Raw genomic sequence first — 15,005 nt, forward strand, 5'->3', positions numbered from 1 at the left:
GATCTCCTTTAGAATGGACTGGTTGGATCTCCTTGCAGTCCAAGGGACTCTCAAGAGTCTTCTCCAATACCACAGTTCAAAGGCATCAATTCTTCAGCGCTCAGCTTTCTTCACAGTCCAACTCTCACATCCATACATGACCACTGGAAAAACCATAGCCTTGACTAGATGGACCTTTGTTGGCAAAGTAACGTCTCTGCTTTTGAATATGCTATCTAGGTTGGTCATAACTTTCCTTCCAAGGAGTAAGCGTCTTTTAATTTCATGGTTGCAGTCACCATCTGTAGTGATTTTGGAGCCCAGAAAAAAAAAGTCTGACACTGTTTCCCCATCTATTTCCCATGAAGTAATGGAACCAGATGCCATGATCTTCGTTTTCTGAATGTTGAGCTTTAAGCCAACTTTTTCACTCTCCTTTTTCACTTTCATCAAGAGGCTTTTTAGTTCCTCTTCAGTTTCTGTCATAAGGGTGGTGCCAATCTGCATATCTGAGGTTATTGATATTTCTCCCAGTAATCTGGATTTTTAGGGGAAGGAAATTTTATCTGCTTCCCCTGGAACTCGGCTTATTATAGAGTTAAATGTTCCAGATTAAAACAGATGCACAAAGTACAGACGGAGAGCTGTATGCTTATCTTTGGAAGATACCCACCTCTCTCCCAGGTGTCCTCTTCTTTAAACCACACAGGAGGTCTGTGATCATCATACTTAGGCAGTTTTAAAACTGATTCACAGTGCAGTGAACTGCTGCCAGAAGCTGTGAACATTCGTCCATCCCAGGGGAAACCCATACGGATGTTAATACATCAGTCACAGGGGGCCTCAGAGGAAGCTGGCGCTGCCCGCTGTGCTGGAGAGCCTAATCAAATGAACAGACCCCAACAAGGCACAGAGCAGGTGTGGCTCACAGAGGGAAAGATGGAAAGGAAAAACCAGGGAAGCAAATGAAACAGCTTGGAATCTGTTATTCACCTCCAGGAAGAACATGAGTGTCTTTGAGAAAGCCCACTTCAATGGCACATCCTAACAATGTTGACAAGGTCCCAGAAGTAAACTTTGCCTTTTACTGACTGAGAAACTAGGAAAAGTAAGATCAATTAGGAGTGGGTATTTATAAATAGATAGTGTACATTTATAAATACTTCTCATGCCTGAATTTAGAAAGAGACCAGCCACAAAAGAATGCATATGGCATGACCGCATTTATAGAAGTTCACACACAGGCAGGATTTACCTCTGGTATTAGAAGTTGGGGTGGTGGCTCCCCTTGAGACTGGAAGAGGCATAGATAAGGTTTCTTGGGTGCTCTTTGTGCAAGTCACTGGGCTATACACACGTGATTTGTGTACTTTCCTATACATGTGCCTCTATTTTTAATGCTTGGATTCATGGGAGGGAGGCTCAAGAGGGAGGGGACCTGTGGCAGAAACCAACACAATATTGTAATTATCCTCCAATTAAAAATAAAATTAAAAAAAAATAACTTGGATTTGTTTATTCAAGAAAAAGAGGAGGGGCTTTCCTGGTGGCTCAGTGGCAAAGAATCCACCTGCTGATGCAGGGGACACAGGAAGAGCCTATGTGCCGCAGCACAACCAAGCCCGTGAGCCTGAACTACCTGAGCATGAGCACCTAGAGGCTGTGCTCAGTGACAAGAAAAACCACTGCAATGAGAAGCCTGAACACGGAAACTAGACAGCAGCCCCCACTCGCCACAACTGAAGAAGGCCCACACACACCAACGAAGATCCAGCACAGCCAAAAACGAAGAAAGAAATCTTTAAAAAGAAAGAGGGAAGAGGAGGACTCCTGACCACTGTAGGCTGGGTCCACAGCCAGGTTGAGAGCCCAGACCCTGGATTTAAAGGGACATGAGCTTCAGGGGCTCCAGTTCACAGCCTCACAGACTATGGTCTTCCTAAGGGGCTTAACTACCTGCAGCCTATTACGTATCTGTTTCCTGATCGACAAGATAGAAATAATAATGAAACATAAGGGCCTCAGGGATGGTAGTAAGGAAAAAAAGGGCCAGCAGCTGCAAAAGTGCAAAACACTTAACACTGTGCTTGACACCTGCAGGGGCCTTCGGGAAATGACAGCGTAGATACTAAATACCCATGACTTAAAAAGAGGAAAGTGAGGCGATGTTGAATCCAGGGCTCTTATCTTGACCAGAGGACAAGTGTGACAGCCAGGAATGCGGAAAGGGAGGAAGGCGTGGGGTGGGAGCCAGGAAAGCTTGTGGTGATGGCGAGGCCAGGAAAACCAGGATACCCATAAATCCTAAAAGGCTATGTGGGGAGACAGCACAGGCAAAGACGAGTGGAGGATGTTTGGAGAAAGCACTGTGGCCAACTGCGGGGTGGAAATGAGGAGCCTTGGGTGGTGGGGCCCGGTTAGGGGCCATCTACCCACACCCCAGAGCCTCAGAGCTGAGTCCCCAGACCCGGCTGTCTGAATCAAGCACTTGCAGATCAGGATCTAATTCTGAAATCTGGTGGCAGAACTGAACAGAAAAAGGCCCACTGGACATCACAGATTTAAAACCTGAATGAAACTGAACTCTTTTGGAACCAGGGACTCTTTACTCCTGGGGCACACAGCAGAGATGGAGGCACCCTGAGTCCCTGCAGGTGCTGCAAACTGGGAAATGGCAGCGCGTTTCCGGGAAGCAGGTGGTTTCCCTAGCAGACTGGCCCCTGTTCATAAAACTGACCACTGTGTTCCGTGGTCAGTGCTAGAGTTGTGGGCTTGCTGGAAGTAGGCAGGGTCCAGCACACAGTAATGAAGAACCAGGGACCCTGGCGATGAAGGCTGTGGCCAAGACCCTGCTGCCTGTGGACTTGGCCCTCCTGAGCGAGAATTTCTTGCTGTATTAACAGGTATCAAAAAAAAATCTGATCAGATCAAAACCTTCACTCACTTTTTATGGCTCACCAAGCCTTCACAATTGAGTGCCTATGAGCTTCAGTTCATATGACCATCTTGTAGCCTAAATTCCTAGCCGTGTGGCACAACAGGCCATTCCCCTAAAATATCGCACACTGTCACATCCCCACATAGTGCACAAACTGTTCCCTCCTGCTTGGAATAGCACTGCCTCCCCTTCAGTGCACGTCTCCTCCCCACTCTCGCGGCTTGCCTCGACTCCCCAGGTGCCATGAGTCCCTTCCCAGTGCCCTGATTCAATATAAATCGGTATCATGCTGAGGACGACTGCCCACAGTTATATCTGTCTCATTCCCGAGTCCTCTGGGGACAGGCGGGATGACTGCACCAGCGAGCATACAGCTGGTGCTCAGTAGAAGAATCCGAATGTCTCAACTCATTAATTGCTACCTAATCACTTACGAATCGAGGCATGAAAGACTGCTCCAGTAAGGAAAGTGAGCTACAGAAAGGTGGGGAGTCCACTTGGGCTCTGCCAGTCAACTTTCCCATAAAACTTATACCAAATGTGCCTAGGAGGTGGTTTCTCAAAGGGGAGAGGTAGTCCCAGAGATACAGAGCTGATGAAGAGCAGAACAAGAGGCAATGAGAACAACAGTAACTGTGAAATCCACAGGCCACCCCATCAGCAGAACCCGGTGGATGAGAGACCCCTCAGACATCAGCTGTGGCGGAAGTTGCCGTGGGTCACGTGTGACAAGCTGGTTCCTGAGTCTGGGTACTGAAGAGCATACGGTGAAGCTTAGGAAGTGAGGGGACCCAGGCCAGAGTTTCAGTTTAGTCACTAGTGAGATGTGGAGACCATATAGAGGTTATCTGGGTTGCATTTCCCTATTTTTACAGCGTGCTGTGACAAAACATACCCTGTAAATGTGACTGCTGAGGTGTGGGGGGAATGATGTCATGTGGGAAAGTACTTGCAGGAAAGTAGGAAGCATTATATAGATTCAACCTTTGGTTCCCATGTCACAGGAGACAGCTCGCCATCCCTTCTTATTTACAGAGGAGGGAAAGCAGGACAAGAGAGCATGCATAACAGGTTCAACTCAGCTCATACAAAGGAGGGGCCAGCCAATCACAGAAGTGGGGCTCTAACCTCTACTTCACTTCCAAGTCACCACCTTTGACACTCTCACCTCAAGAGGGATTGTGGGGCCCACCAGGATGGAGACACCTTCCTTACACAAAAAGAGAACACCAGGCATCATCCACGTGCTTCATGAAGGAGCCCTGAGGGCTGAGGGCTGTGGCATCTAGCTCATTCTAAGACAGATGAGAACAATGTTAAGTTATGATTTTGGATGATGCTCCCAGCCACAAGAACTAGTAGAGTGAAGGTGGTGGCTGGGGCTGTTGGGATGTGGACTCATAAGAAAATCAGAGCCATATTATTCTAAGATTCAGAGGGGGGGAAGTCCTCAGGTATATAATTCATCTACTAATGATAAAAATCTTTCTTTGCCAATCTAACAAGCTCTACCTTTAATTTTTTTTTTAGGGTCTGCATGCCTAGCTTATAACATCTGTTAAATCCTTTACTTCTTTCACAGGATTTTCTCAGTGTGGCCTCTGAGCATCCTCCCAAACAGTAAACATGCAGATCAAGGTGCAGTCCTCACCCCACTTGAAGATAGCATTTCTACATCAATGGAGGGCTTTAGTAACAAAATACAAATAGAGGACATTAAACTATTAAGATGGGAGACTTTTTCCCTTATTTAGTTGAATACACAGCTATCCTCATATTTTAAAAAGGGGAATGCAGAACTTCTTAAAATAGATATAAAAAAAAATTACTAGACAAAGTAATGAAGAAGAGATGGTCTAGCTGATACACCAGAAGTTCTCTGATCAAAGTCTGCATTTATGATTCTAAGGCCCTACTTTCTCCATCAATTAAATTTTTCCAAACTGTAAATGTGCTGGGGCAGCAACAGGGCTCCTATGCAGGACAAGATACAAACCAAGAGACACGTGGACAAAAAGTAAGACAAAGACAAGTTTAAAATACAGCCACTTCAAAGCTCCATTTAAAAGTCCTAGCAAAGGAACCAATCACTGTAGGTAAATAGCAACATTCACTTAAGAGATAAGACAAGCTATGTCTAGTAAGCTGAAAGCCATTTCTGAAGAGGTAAAAAGGGAGAGAAAAGGAAGGGACGATTGTCCAGCAGCTAAACATAACTCAGATCAAAAGGAAAGGACTTACACTTCAATATAAACCTAAGAAATTAGGGACACAGTCCTAGACCATTCAAAGGTAGAAAAAGAGAAGTTAAACTCAAACACACATGGTGACAATATAGCACAAAATAAGCATGTTCCTTTATGCACTTAATAGACAAAAAAAAAAAACAAAAAACCAAATATCATAATAAGTAAAAAAGGGCAGGGGCTGAATTGATTTCCAAATCCACTAAATAAACCAAGTGTGGAATCTAGACATGGTCAGCACAGGGATCAGAAGCAAGATCAGGAATGGACAGGAGGGAGAGGGGACTGGCCACAAAAACGTTTTCTCAGCTAGAAGCTGGATGGCCTTTTTCAATGCTGCAAAATATATTTTCTTAAGAGGCAATTTTACCCCAAATGTAGTTTAGATTTTCTCTTCCCATTAGGCTGCAACTCCAAAAAGGTAGTTTAGAAGGTTTATTTAAACACTAAACAAGTGGGTGGAAGATTTCTCAATTACACGTCTAGCATTAAAACACAGGGTGAGGGAACTTGGAACTTAGCTGGAATCTTGAGTCAAACTATTATTAGTGTGAGTTACAACTGACCTCTAGATGTTACTGTATGAGGCAAGTAGACCTTGGCCCCAAGTATTTGTGGGGAGGAAAGTGGTGCCCTTAGGCCAGGAAAAAAACATCTTGAGAGGAGGGAGGCACAAAGTATAACAAAGATGTCAATCTGTCTAAACTTCTAGGTTTCTTTTTTTATCAGTGAGCTCCACAGAGTTCAGGGAATAAATTTCCTAAAACTCAAAGTAAGTTCAAATTAAGTCGACAAAACGCAACAATTAAATTTCGCCTTGAGGATTTGGAAACACAGTGAGAGCAACCGCTTATAAATCAGCATTGCATGTCTCTAAAATGCAAACTGCATTCTCCCTTGGAAAAGGATGAATCATACGGCCTTACACAATCCTGGGCTCATCCCCCACCTTGTCAACGCGGCAAGTATTTGTTTACTGGCTATCAAGGCTCAAGGGGACAAGAGGACTTCAGAAGCTTTAATTGTAGTGGGGAAGAAGCAAATAGAGACAGGACTTGTACACATGGTTATAATTCAAGGCCAAAGTGTGGAAAGTGTCACAAGACTTACAAGGGGCTGGTGGAGAGAGATCATATGTGGGACAGGCATCAGCAAAGGCTTCTGGGAGGTGGCAGCAGCCTGAAGTGGTCTTTAAATTAAAGAAAATATTTCTGCAGGAACAGGTAGAGACAAGTTAGAGAAGAAGTTGCTCCAAGTAGGAGGAGAGCCATTCACGGAATACAAGGTTATCCCATTCAGCCAGAGCATGAGATGCAATGCATATGGGACATGAGGCTGGAAAAACAAGCTGAGGTGACTCTATCAGAGGGATTACATCAGGAGATTATATGCACCTTTTGCAGATTTCTGAGCAAGAAACAGATAAGATCAGATAAATATTTCATTACAGAAAACTCTTGCCACAATCTTGGTGAGGATTTTAAAAAATAATAAGACTGGGTAAAATGGAAAGCATCAAACCTAAAGTCTGAGTACAGATGTAAGAAATGGGATGATGCCTTCAACAAAAAGAAGTCAAGAGAAGTCAGAAGTGGGAGAGAGAGAAAAATGTCCAGGTTGGTTGGGAAAGCTACTGAGATCTTAGATCACGCTGACACCAGAACAAGTACAGAATAGTGGCAATGTCATGCTCTTTGATAAGAAACAATGAAAGGCCACAGGGCCTTTGCATATGCTGGTTTCTCTACCTAGAGGCTTCTGCCCTTCCCCTTCAAACTCTTCAAGAATTTTCCCTTAACCCTCCAAATGGGATCAGGCTTTCAGAGTTTCAGAAAACAATACTCCTCTATCACAGTTCTTGTTATTGTTGTTCAGTTGCTAAGTCATGTCTGACTCTTCGAGACCCCATGGACTATTGACTATAGCACAACAGGCTCCTCAGTCCTTCACTATCTCCCTGAGTTTGCTCAGATTCATGTCCAATGAGTTGGTGATGCTATCTAATCTTATCCTCTGCCACCCCCTTTTCCTTTTGCATTCCATCTTTCCCAGCATCAGAGTCTTTTCCAATGAGTCAGCCCTTAGCACCAGGTGGCCAAAGTACTGGAGCTTCAGCTTCAGCATCAGTCCTTCCAATGAATATTCAGGGTTGATTTCCTTAGGATAGACTGGTTTGATCTCCTTGCAGTCCAAATGACTCTCAAGAGTCCTCTCCAGCACCACAATCCAAAAGTATCAATTCTTTGGCACTCAGCTTTCTTTATGGTCCAACTCTCACATTCATACATGACTACTGGAAAAACTATAGTTTTGACTATATGGACCTTTGTTGGCAAAGTGATGTCCCTGCTTTTTCAAATGCACTCTAGGTTTGTCATAGCTTTCCTTCCAAGGAGCAAGCATCTTTTAATTTCATGGCTGCGGTCACCATCCACAGTGATTTTGGAGCCCAAGAAAATAAAATCTGTAACTGTTTCCACTTTTTTCCCCTTCTATTTGTCATGAAGTAACGGGACTGGCTGCCCTGATCTTAGTTTTTTGAATGTTGAGTTTCAAGCCTCTTTTAACTTCAGCAAGAGGCAATTTAGTTCCTCTTCGCTTTCTGCCACTAGAGTGGTATCATCTGCATATCTGAGGTTGTTGATATTTCTCCCGGCAATCTTGATCCCAGCTTGTGATTCATCCTGCCCAACATTTCGCATGATGTACTCTGCATAGAAGTTAAATAAGCACGATGTACTCTGCATAGAAGTTAAATAAGCACGATGACAATATACAGCCTTGTTGTACTCCTTTCCCAATTTTGAACCAGCCAGTTCTTCCATGTAATTTTCTAACTGTTGCTATTTGACCTGCATACAGGTTTCTCAAGAGATAGGTAAAGCAGTCTGGTACTCCCATCCCTTTAAGAATTTTCCAGTTTGTTGTGATCCACACAGTCAAAGGATTTAGTGTACTCAATGAAGCAGAAGTAGATATTTTTCTGGAATTCCCTTGCTTTTTCTATGACCCAATGAATACTGGCAATTTGATCTATGGTTCCTCTGACTTTTTTAAACTCAGCTACTAGAAATGGAAGTTCTTGATTCAAGTACTGCTGAAGCCTAGCTTGAAGGATTTTGAGTATAACCTTGGTAGCATGAAATGAGCATAACTGTATGGTAGTCTGAATATTCTTTGGCACTGTCTTTCTTTGGGACTGGAATGAAAACTGACCTTTTCCAGTCCTGTGGTCACGGTTGAGTTTTCCAAATTTGCTGAGCAAATATTGAGTGCCGCACTTTCGCAGCATCATCTTTTAGGATTTTAAATAGCTCAGATGGAATTCCATCACTTTCACTAGCTTTGTTCATAGTAATGCTTCCTAAGGCCCACTTGACTTCACACTCCAGGGTATCTGGCTCTAGGTAAGTGACCACACCATTGTGGCTATTCAGGTCATTAAGACCTTTTTTGTGTAGTTTTTTTTCTGTGTATTCTTCCTACTTCTTCATAATCTCTTCTGCTTCTGTTCGATTCTTGCCATTCCTGTCCTTTACTGTGCCCATCTTTGCATGAAATGTTCCCTTTATATTTCCAATTTTCTTGAAGAGATCTCTAGCCTTTCCCATTCTATTGTTTTCCTCTATTTCTTTGCACTGTTCATTTAAGAAGCCTTTCTTATCTCTCCCTGCTACTCTCTGGAACTCTGCATTCAGTTGGTATATCTTTCCCTGTCTCCCTTGCCTTTCACATCTCTTCTTTTCTCAGCTATTTGTAAAGCCTCCTCAGACAACCACTTTGCCTTCTTGCATTTCTTTTTCTTTCAGATGATTTTGGTCACTGATTTCTGTACAATGTCATGAACCTCTGTCCATAGTTCTTTAGGCACTCCATCTACCAGATCTAATCCCTTGAAACTATTTGTCATCTCCACTGTATAATCATAAGGGATTTGACTTAGGTCATACCTGACTGGTATGGTATGGTCACAGCTACCTCAATTTAATTACACATTTATTTTTGTGATTACTTGATTAAAACCATCTCCCCATCATCAGGCTGTGAGCTCCCAATAGGGTCCTCTAGCCTATTCAGCAAATTTGGATGACATCTGTAGAAGACAGGAAAGGAAGTGGAGTGACTGACAGATGGCCTAGGAACCTGAAATCATATCCCATAAATCAAGGCTGAAGCTACAGACACACTCAGCTGGAAGACACACGTGGTGGAGAGATGGTGGTCTCCAAAGATCTCAAGAGCTGTCTGTCTTGAGAAGGCTGGATTAGTGGAGCACTGTGTGGTCCCAGGGAGTGGATAAGAACAGGATTGACAGGTAAAAGCTCCAGGGAGACAGAGTTCAACTCAAGGGCTCAAAGAGTTTTCAAAGGGCCAGGGAAAATGAGCTGATATCACTAGAGAATCAGTCAGAGATGCTCAGACACTTGGTGAGGCCATTATAGGAAACTTGAACCACAGATGAGCATTCACACTAGAGGCACTTCTAAGGTCCCTCCAACCCTAAATGAACTCTCCCGGCTGTACCACACTTCTCAGACACTCATCCACCTGCCCGTGAATTGTCAAGCTGCTTCTCTGTGCTGGGAGCCTGCTGTCCCCTATACCTGCAACAGCCCACCCTCCCAGCCCCCTCTGCCCAGCTCTGCCCTATCCTCTTGCATGAACTTCAGCTTTCTGCATATCTACCCTACCCCAAGGAAGCCGTTACCAACTCTGTCACTCTTTACCTGTCTGTCTATCACCATTGTTCTGCCTTCACAGCACTCAGCACTTGTCACAAACGTAACTCAAGTATTTACTGTTTCTTTAAGGTCCACCCAACATCAGTAGCCACCCCCAGAGATGGGATGACCAACACTGTCTTTCCTGGAGCCTGCTGGGTACCTAACACACAGTTCTCCATCAAACATCTACAAAGAGCTTCCATTTGCCCTTTCCAATTATTATTTCCATTGGAATTTCTCAGAGAAAGACACTGGAAAATTTTTACCACTTTGTTCACCCTCCCCTAGACATGGTGGCTTGTCACCATTACTCTTATGAGCCTCAGACGGCACTGCTCAGTGTGGTTGGCAAACATTCACTGCTGCCCCTGGTGAGGTGCCCACTCTCCCAGAGACTTTTACACAGCAACTCAAGTCAACTCACGACTGCTGTCTCTTGTAATAAAACCCTGGGACTGGTATTTTGTATCTTTTCCTCCTTACTCATCTTTATCTATCTTTTACAGGAGTCTCAATCTTTGTCATTTCAGGGAAAAACTGGTCTGTCATCATAGCTGGTTTGAACAGCACTGCCTCGGGCAGTATGACTTTACTAAACAATGAGAACAGTATGTCTTCTCAAACTAATTAATGGATTAATACATGGAGTAAGACTGCATAGCCCAGATCCTGGACAGTGGGCAAGTTCATTTTTCCCTCTGCTACCAATTAATTTGATCTTCCTCCCATAATATCTTAAAAGAGAATACCTTAATCTTGAAAGAGAATCCAAAAAATATCTTAACTGTTTTAGAAAGCAGTGACACCTCTGATCCACAGACCAGTGCCCTTTTTGATCAAGGGGAGAAAACCACTGTTACATGAGTCTCACAGCTTTGCCTCTCAGTCCGCTGTTGCGGTCTGAGCCGTGAACACGGGGAAGTCCAAGGTGCTGGCAAGTCAAGAACATGACTCTTTTGGCTCTAAGAAGCATGTTCACTGAAAGTATAAACTTGGTGTCTAACTGCACACACAACTGTTAGGAACTGGGTCTGAGTTAACCATCCCTCATACCAGCCTTCAGGACCAACTCTATGGCTGTCAGCTCTGCCCACCTCCAGTCTCCTTCCTCACATTTCACATCCAGGGTGGGGTCTTGGGCACACCCTCCACAGCTCTGACTGCAGAAACTGGCTTTCCCTAATGGTTAGTTGAACTTGGCCTTAGTTACCTAATATTTCTCTGAAGATTTATCAGTTACTATTAATGACTGTCTCTTAGCTCAACAGTACTCATGTGCCCCTTATCCACTCACAGGCAGAAGGACACATGACAGCTAGCTACTCTGCCAGCAACCACAGGTAAGAAATACCGATGGGCACCCTGAGGCCTTCCTAAGAAAGCACAACATAGTAGTTCACAGGTCAGTAGTTCACTGAAGCCTTTCAGTCAGAAGAGATCTACCAGCCAAGAAAGTATTTGCAACACTGCCCCGCTTCCCAGTTCTGCTCTTCCCTGGGCCAAGATGTCACTGTAAATTCTTAACGTCTCTACTAGTTCCTAATACAAACCAAAGCTTCAGTTCATCATGAGTCAAATTATCATGAAATAGATATCAAAATGCAGGAAAAGAGGAGCAGTGTGAATCTGCCTTCTAAAAGCAGGTGATAGAGTAAGGATTCCCGTCTTCTGAAGCAAGGCTGCAATAAAAACCACACAAGGATGACCAAATAGTCGAACGGACCACTCAAAATAATGCAGTATGCAACAGACATGTAAGTAACAGCTGAATGCAACCGTTTGAAAGTGAAGGGTATAAGCAAAACAAAAACAAAAACAAAAAAAACTGAAGGCCTGTGACATGCACCTCTTTTGGGAGGAAAAAAAAAAAAAATCAGTGAATTGGAACCAGCTTTCTGCCATCTTCTACCTAGGGAAACAAGAATGTTTGCTGAGAAGACAGACAGACTCTGGTACTTCAAGCTTGCTTTGTACAAAAATGAAGAACTTTAGGAATTATTTGAAATCACATTTCTAATTACTAACATATTATGGAAAACAGGTGGTTTTCAGTGACCCTGGAAGAATAACCCACAGGGCTTTTCAAATTCTGAATGCTCTTTTGCCCTTTAACCTACCTCTCACTGCTTCCCATCATGCCATATTACACTTTATAATCCTGGCTCTCCCAGAGGAAGGCACCCAGCAAAACTTTACTGGAGTGCCGGGGGGTGGGGGTGGGGGGAGGAACTCCCCCACCTTTCACACAACTCTTGCTTCCACCAAAATAAGGAAGAGGTAGCACTGAGCTGGGTAAAGAAATAGCACATTTCATTTTTCTGAGACTTCAAGTCTGTGACAGCTTACTGCCCACAACACAGTTCTGTGGGAAACCTCCAACAGGCACCCTCTAACCCAGGGGCAAGGCAGAGCAGCTTTCTGAGGAAGGGTCAAGCAAGGGGGACCGACCATCCCTGGTTCTCACCTCCCTCCTTGGCCCTGTCTCCAACAGCTTCTCTCCAGAAATAACTAAATGCATGAGATCACCCACAGTGAGAAGACAGAGGCATGACACCTACCCAGTGTCTATTTATAGAAAGTGTTAACACTCCTCAGGAAAAGACAGTGGAAATCTCCTTGGAAACGCCCAAGCCTGTGCTCCCTTTGGAATTCTAGTGCACTGATACCTGTGACTAAATAACCGCCTTTAAAACAGAACCCAAGAATTAGAGGTACTTACGGCTTCCCCCCGGGGATTCCTGCCAGGTTTGGAGGGATCGTTGGTACACGCATGTGAGGGGGAGGATCAAACCCAACCTGGGAACAGAATAAGGCATAAGACTCAGTTTATGCAGGGTAGGCACTTTGTGACACCACTAAAAACTTTTTACTAGAAACTCAGAAATCCCCAAAGCAACAGAAACAGGGACACGTGTTAACATTTCCCAAAAGAAAAATTATAATGCAAGAAATAATACAGCCTTCACTAAATACCACAAGACACACTTCTTTTTTGGGAGGTAGGATGGCACAGGATCCATCTGTGTATTGAGAACCAGCTTCCCATGGTAAATACGTCCTGTGGACTTAGGATGTTCTGCCTGTTCAAACAAGTACAAAGAACATACGCTGTCTGAGCCAGGACAACGTGACTATCAACTTCAGCACTATTGACGTTTTGGGCCAGATAATTCTTGGCTGGGGGCTGGCCTGGAATGGCAGGATAATTAGCAGCATCACTGGCCTCTACCCTCTAAGTGCCCATAGCAACCCCCCAGTTCTGATGAACAAAAGTGTCTCCAGATACAATCGAATGTCCCAAGGAGGCAAAATCACCTCCAGTTTCATGCCACTGGTCTAAGTCAATGCTTAGAAATTCACACATGGACTCTCTTTTTTGTGCACCTAGTCCCTCGGCTGCCCCCTTTGCTTTAAATGATCTTGCCCTCCACTACATAGCCTTTCCTAGGAGTGAAAAGGAAGGGGAAAACGATGCACTTTAATATCATCTCCAGTTATTGGAGGTAATGAAGAAGGGAGAGGAGAGAAATGCACATGCCATATTTCAAACAGTCAACAGAAATGATTTGGGGACTTTCATTTGCTATGAGTTATAATTTAGTCCCTTTTCCTGATGCAATCAAGGACCACACGGTCAACTTTTTCCTTTACTCAAAGTTCTATCTCTTCCTGGTCAAGCAGGACTCATTTACAGGGTGGGAGAAGGCAGACGAGAAGGAGACCCTGCCCCACAACTTCAGTCCCTCTGTGTTTCTCCCTGTTGAGCTGAGATAACCGCTTACGCCAAAGTCATGCAATTGGGTTTAAAGAATAATATAAGCACGGAAAGAGAAAATAACGGCTTCTCAAATATTTTTTCCTAAGAATTAAAGAGGAGAAAAAAAAAATGTCAAGAAACGAATGAAAAGGCTTCTGTGAGCTACTTGAGTCATTTCATCGCCTTCCAGAGGAAAAAAAAATCTACCTTGGTGGGAGAAAACCAGATGTCCCCTGAACCACGGAAGGAGCTCCTAAACACTGCCTTTTTTCATCCACAAAAACAGTAAAACAAAAAGTGTTTGGCCTTAACTTAATGAAGCGGCACGTTGATGAAGGTGGACAAGAAGAAGCAGTGAAGACACTGGGTCTTTGTCTGCAGGTGTGGGGGCTGCCAGCCGCTGGCGCTCCGCAGGTCCCCACCCACACCCTTCCTCAGTCCCTGCTATCCTCACCATTGGGGAGCGCCCATAAGCCACCACGGCGGCAGCGGCCGCAGCTGCACTCATCTGCGGTGACATGTTGTGGAGGCTGGCGTAGGCGGCGCTGGGGCTGGTCAGCTCACCATTCATGCCTGCGTGGGGCACCATCCCAAATGGTGCGGGGTATGGGCCGGGCACCGCCAGGGGTGTCCTCAGGCCAGCTGCTGCAAGGAAGCACAAGCCACAGTGACTCACCTGGCCACTCAAAGCAGCCTGATCATCAATTTCAGGGCCCTCTTCAGTGCCTCCTGTTATAGAGATGGAGGGAAGGCTGGGGGTGTGGGGGTGAGGGGTGGGGTGTGGGGGTCTAGGGGGCTGTTGGGAGGGGAAGGTATCACCTCCAATTCCTACATAGGGTCCTGGTCCCTTCTTCCCTACAGCTGAACTCCTCTCCAGGAGAGAATGGACTCCAAGGAGAGCACTGCCCACACATTTCCCCCTGTACCTCCACTTGACAACACTGGGAAACCAAGGGAATTAAGCAGCATTATTGTACCTAATTGACAGAAAGCACCACCTTCTGACTTAAACTCAGAACGTTTTCCTGATAAAAATCCATAATTCTTCCTTCAGCTTGAACTTTCCATTTCTGGTACCAATTTCAAATAAAAACCTGATCCTAGATTTATGTAAACAAGAGCACAGGTTTAGGAGGAATATTCTGGGGCCTCTTTACCGCCTGGTCCAGGGTATTACATTCTCCCTTTCCCAGGGAGGAAGATATAGTTAAAAGTTATGAGTTTGCTCAGGGGCTGGAGTCTCAGTGAAACCCTCCCAATTTCTCCTGGAAGAGAGACCACTGATTCCTAAGGGATGTACCAGCAGAACACTGGCCAACTAAAGCACACAAGAAACACACTTGGGCCGGCCAGACCGGCTG

General features: G+C 44.7%; 1 protein-coding gene across 4 annotated transcripts in view; it reads right to left on the minus strand.

Moving 5' to 3' along the window:
- TLE1 (transducin-like enhancer of split 1 (E(sp1) homolog, Drosophila)) overlaps nt 1-15,005 on the minus strand; it is a 92,411-nt gene that overhangs the window by 12,757 nt on the left and 64,649 nt on the right. For 3 of the 4 annotated variants that reach the window (XM_010851151.1, XM_010851150.1, XM_010851149.1), the window contains exons 13-14: nt 14,099-14,289; nt 12,607-12,683 (exon numbers count right to left, since the gene is read on the minus strand). In XM_010851151.1, coding sequence (XP_010849453.1) covers nt 12,607-12,683; nt 14,099-14,289 — 268 coding nt within the window. The remainder of the gene's footprint in view (nt 1-12,606; nt 12,684-14,098; nt 14,290-15,005) is intronic. The other variant, XM_010851152.1, reaches the window with a different exon arrangement.

This window comes from Bison bison, unplaced genomic scaffold (assembly GCF_000754665.1).
Source record: "Bison bison bison isolate TAMUID 2011002044 unplaced genomic scaffold, Bison_UMD1.0 scf7180017864298, whole genome shotgun sequence".
Lineage (NCBI taxonomy): Eukaryota > Metazoa > Chordata > Mammalia > Artiodactyla > Bovidae > Bison > Bison bison.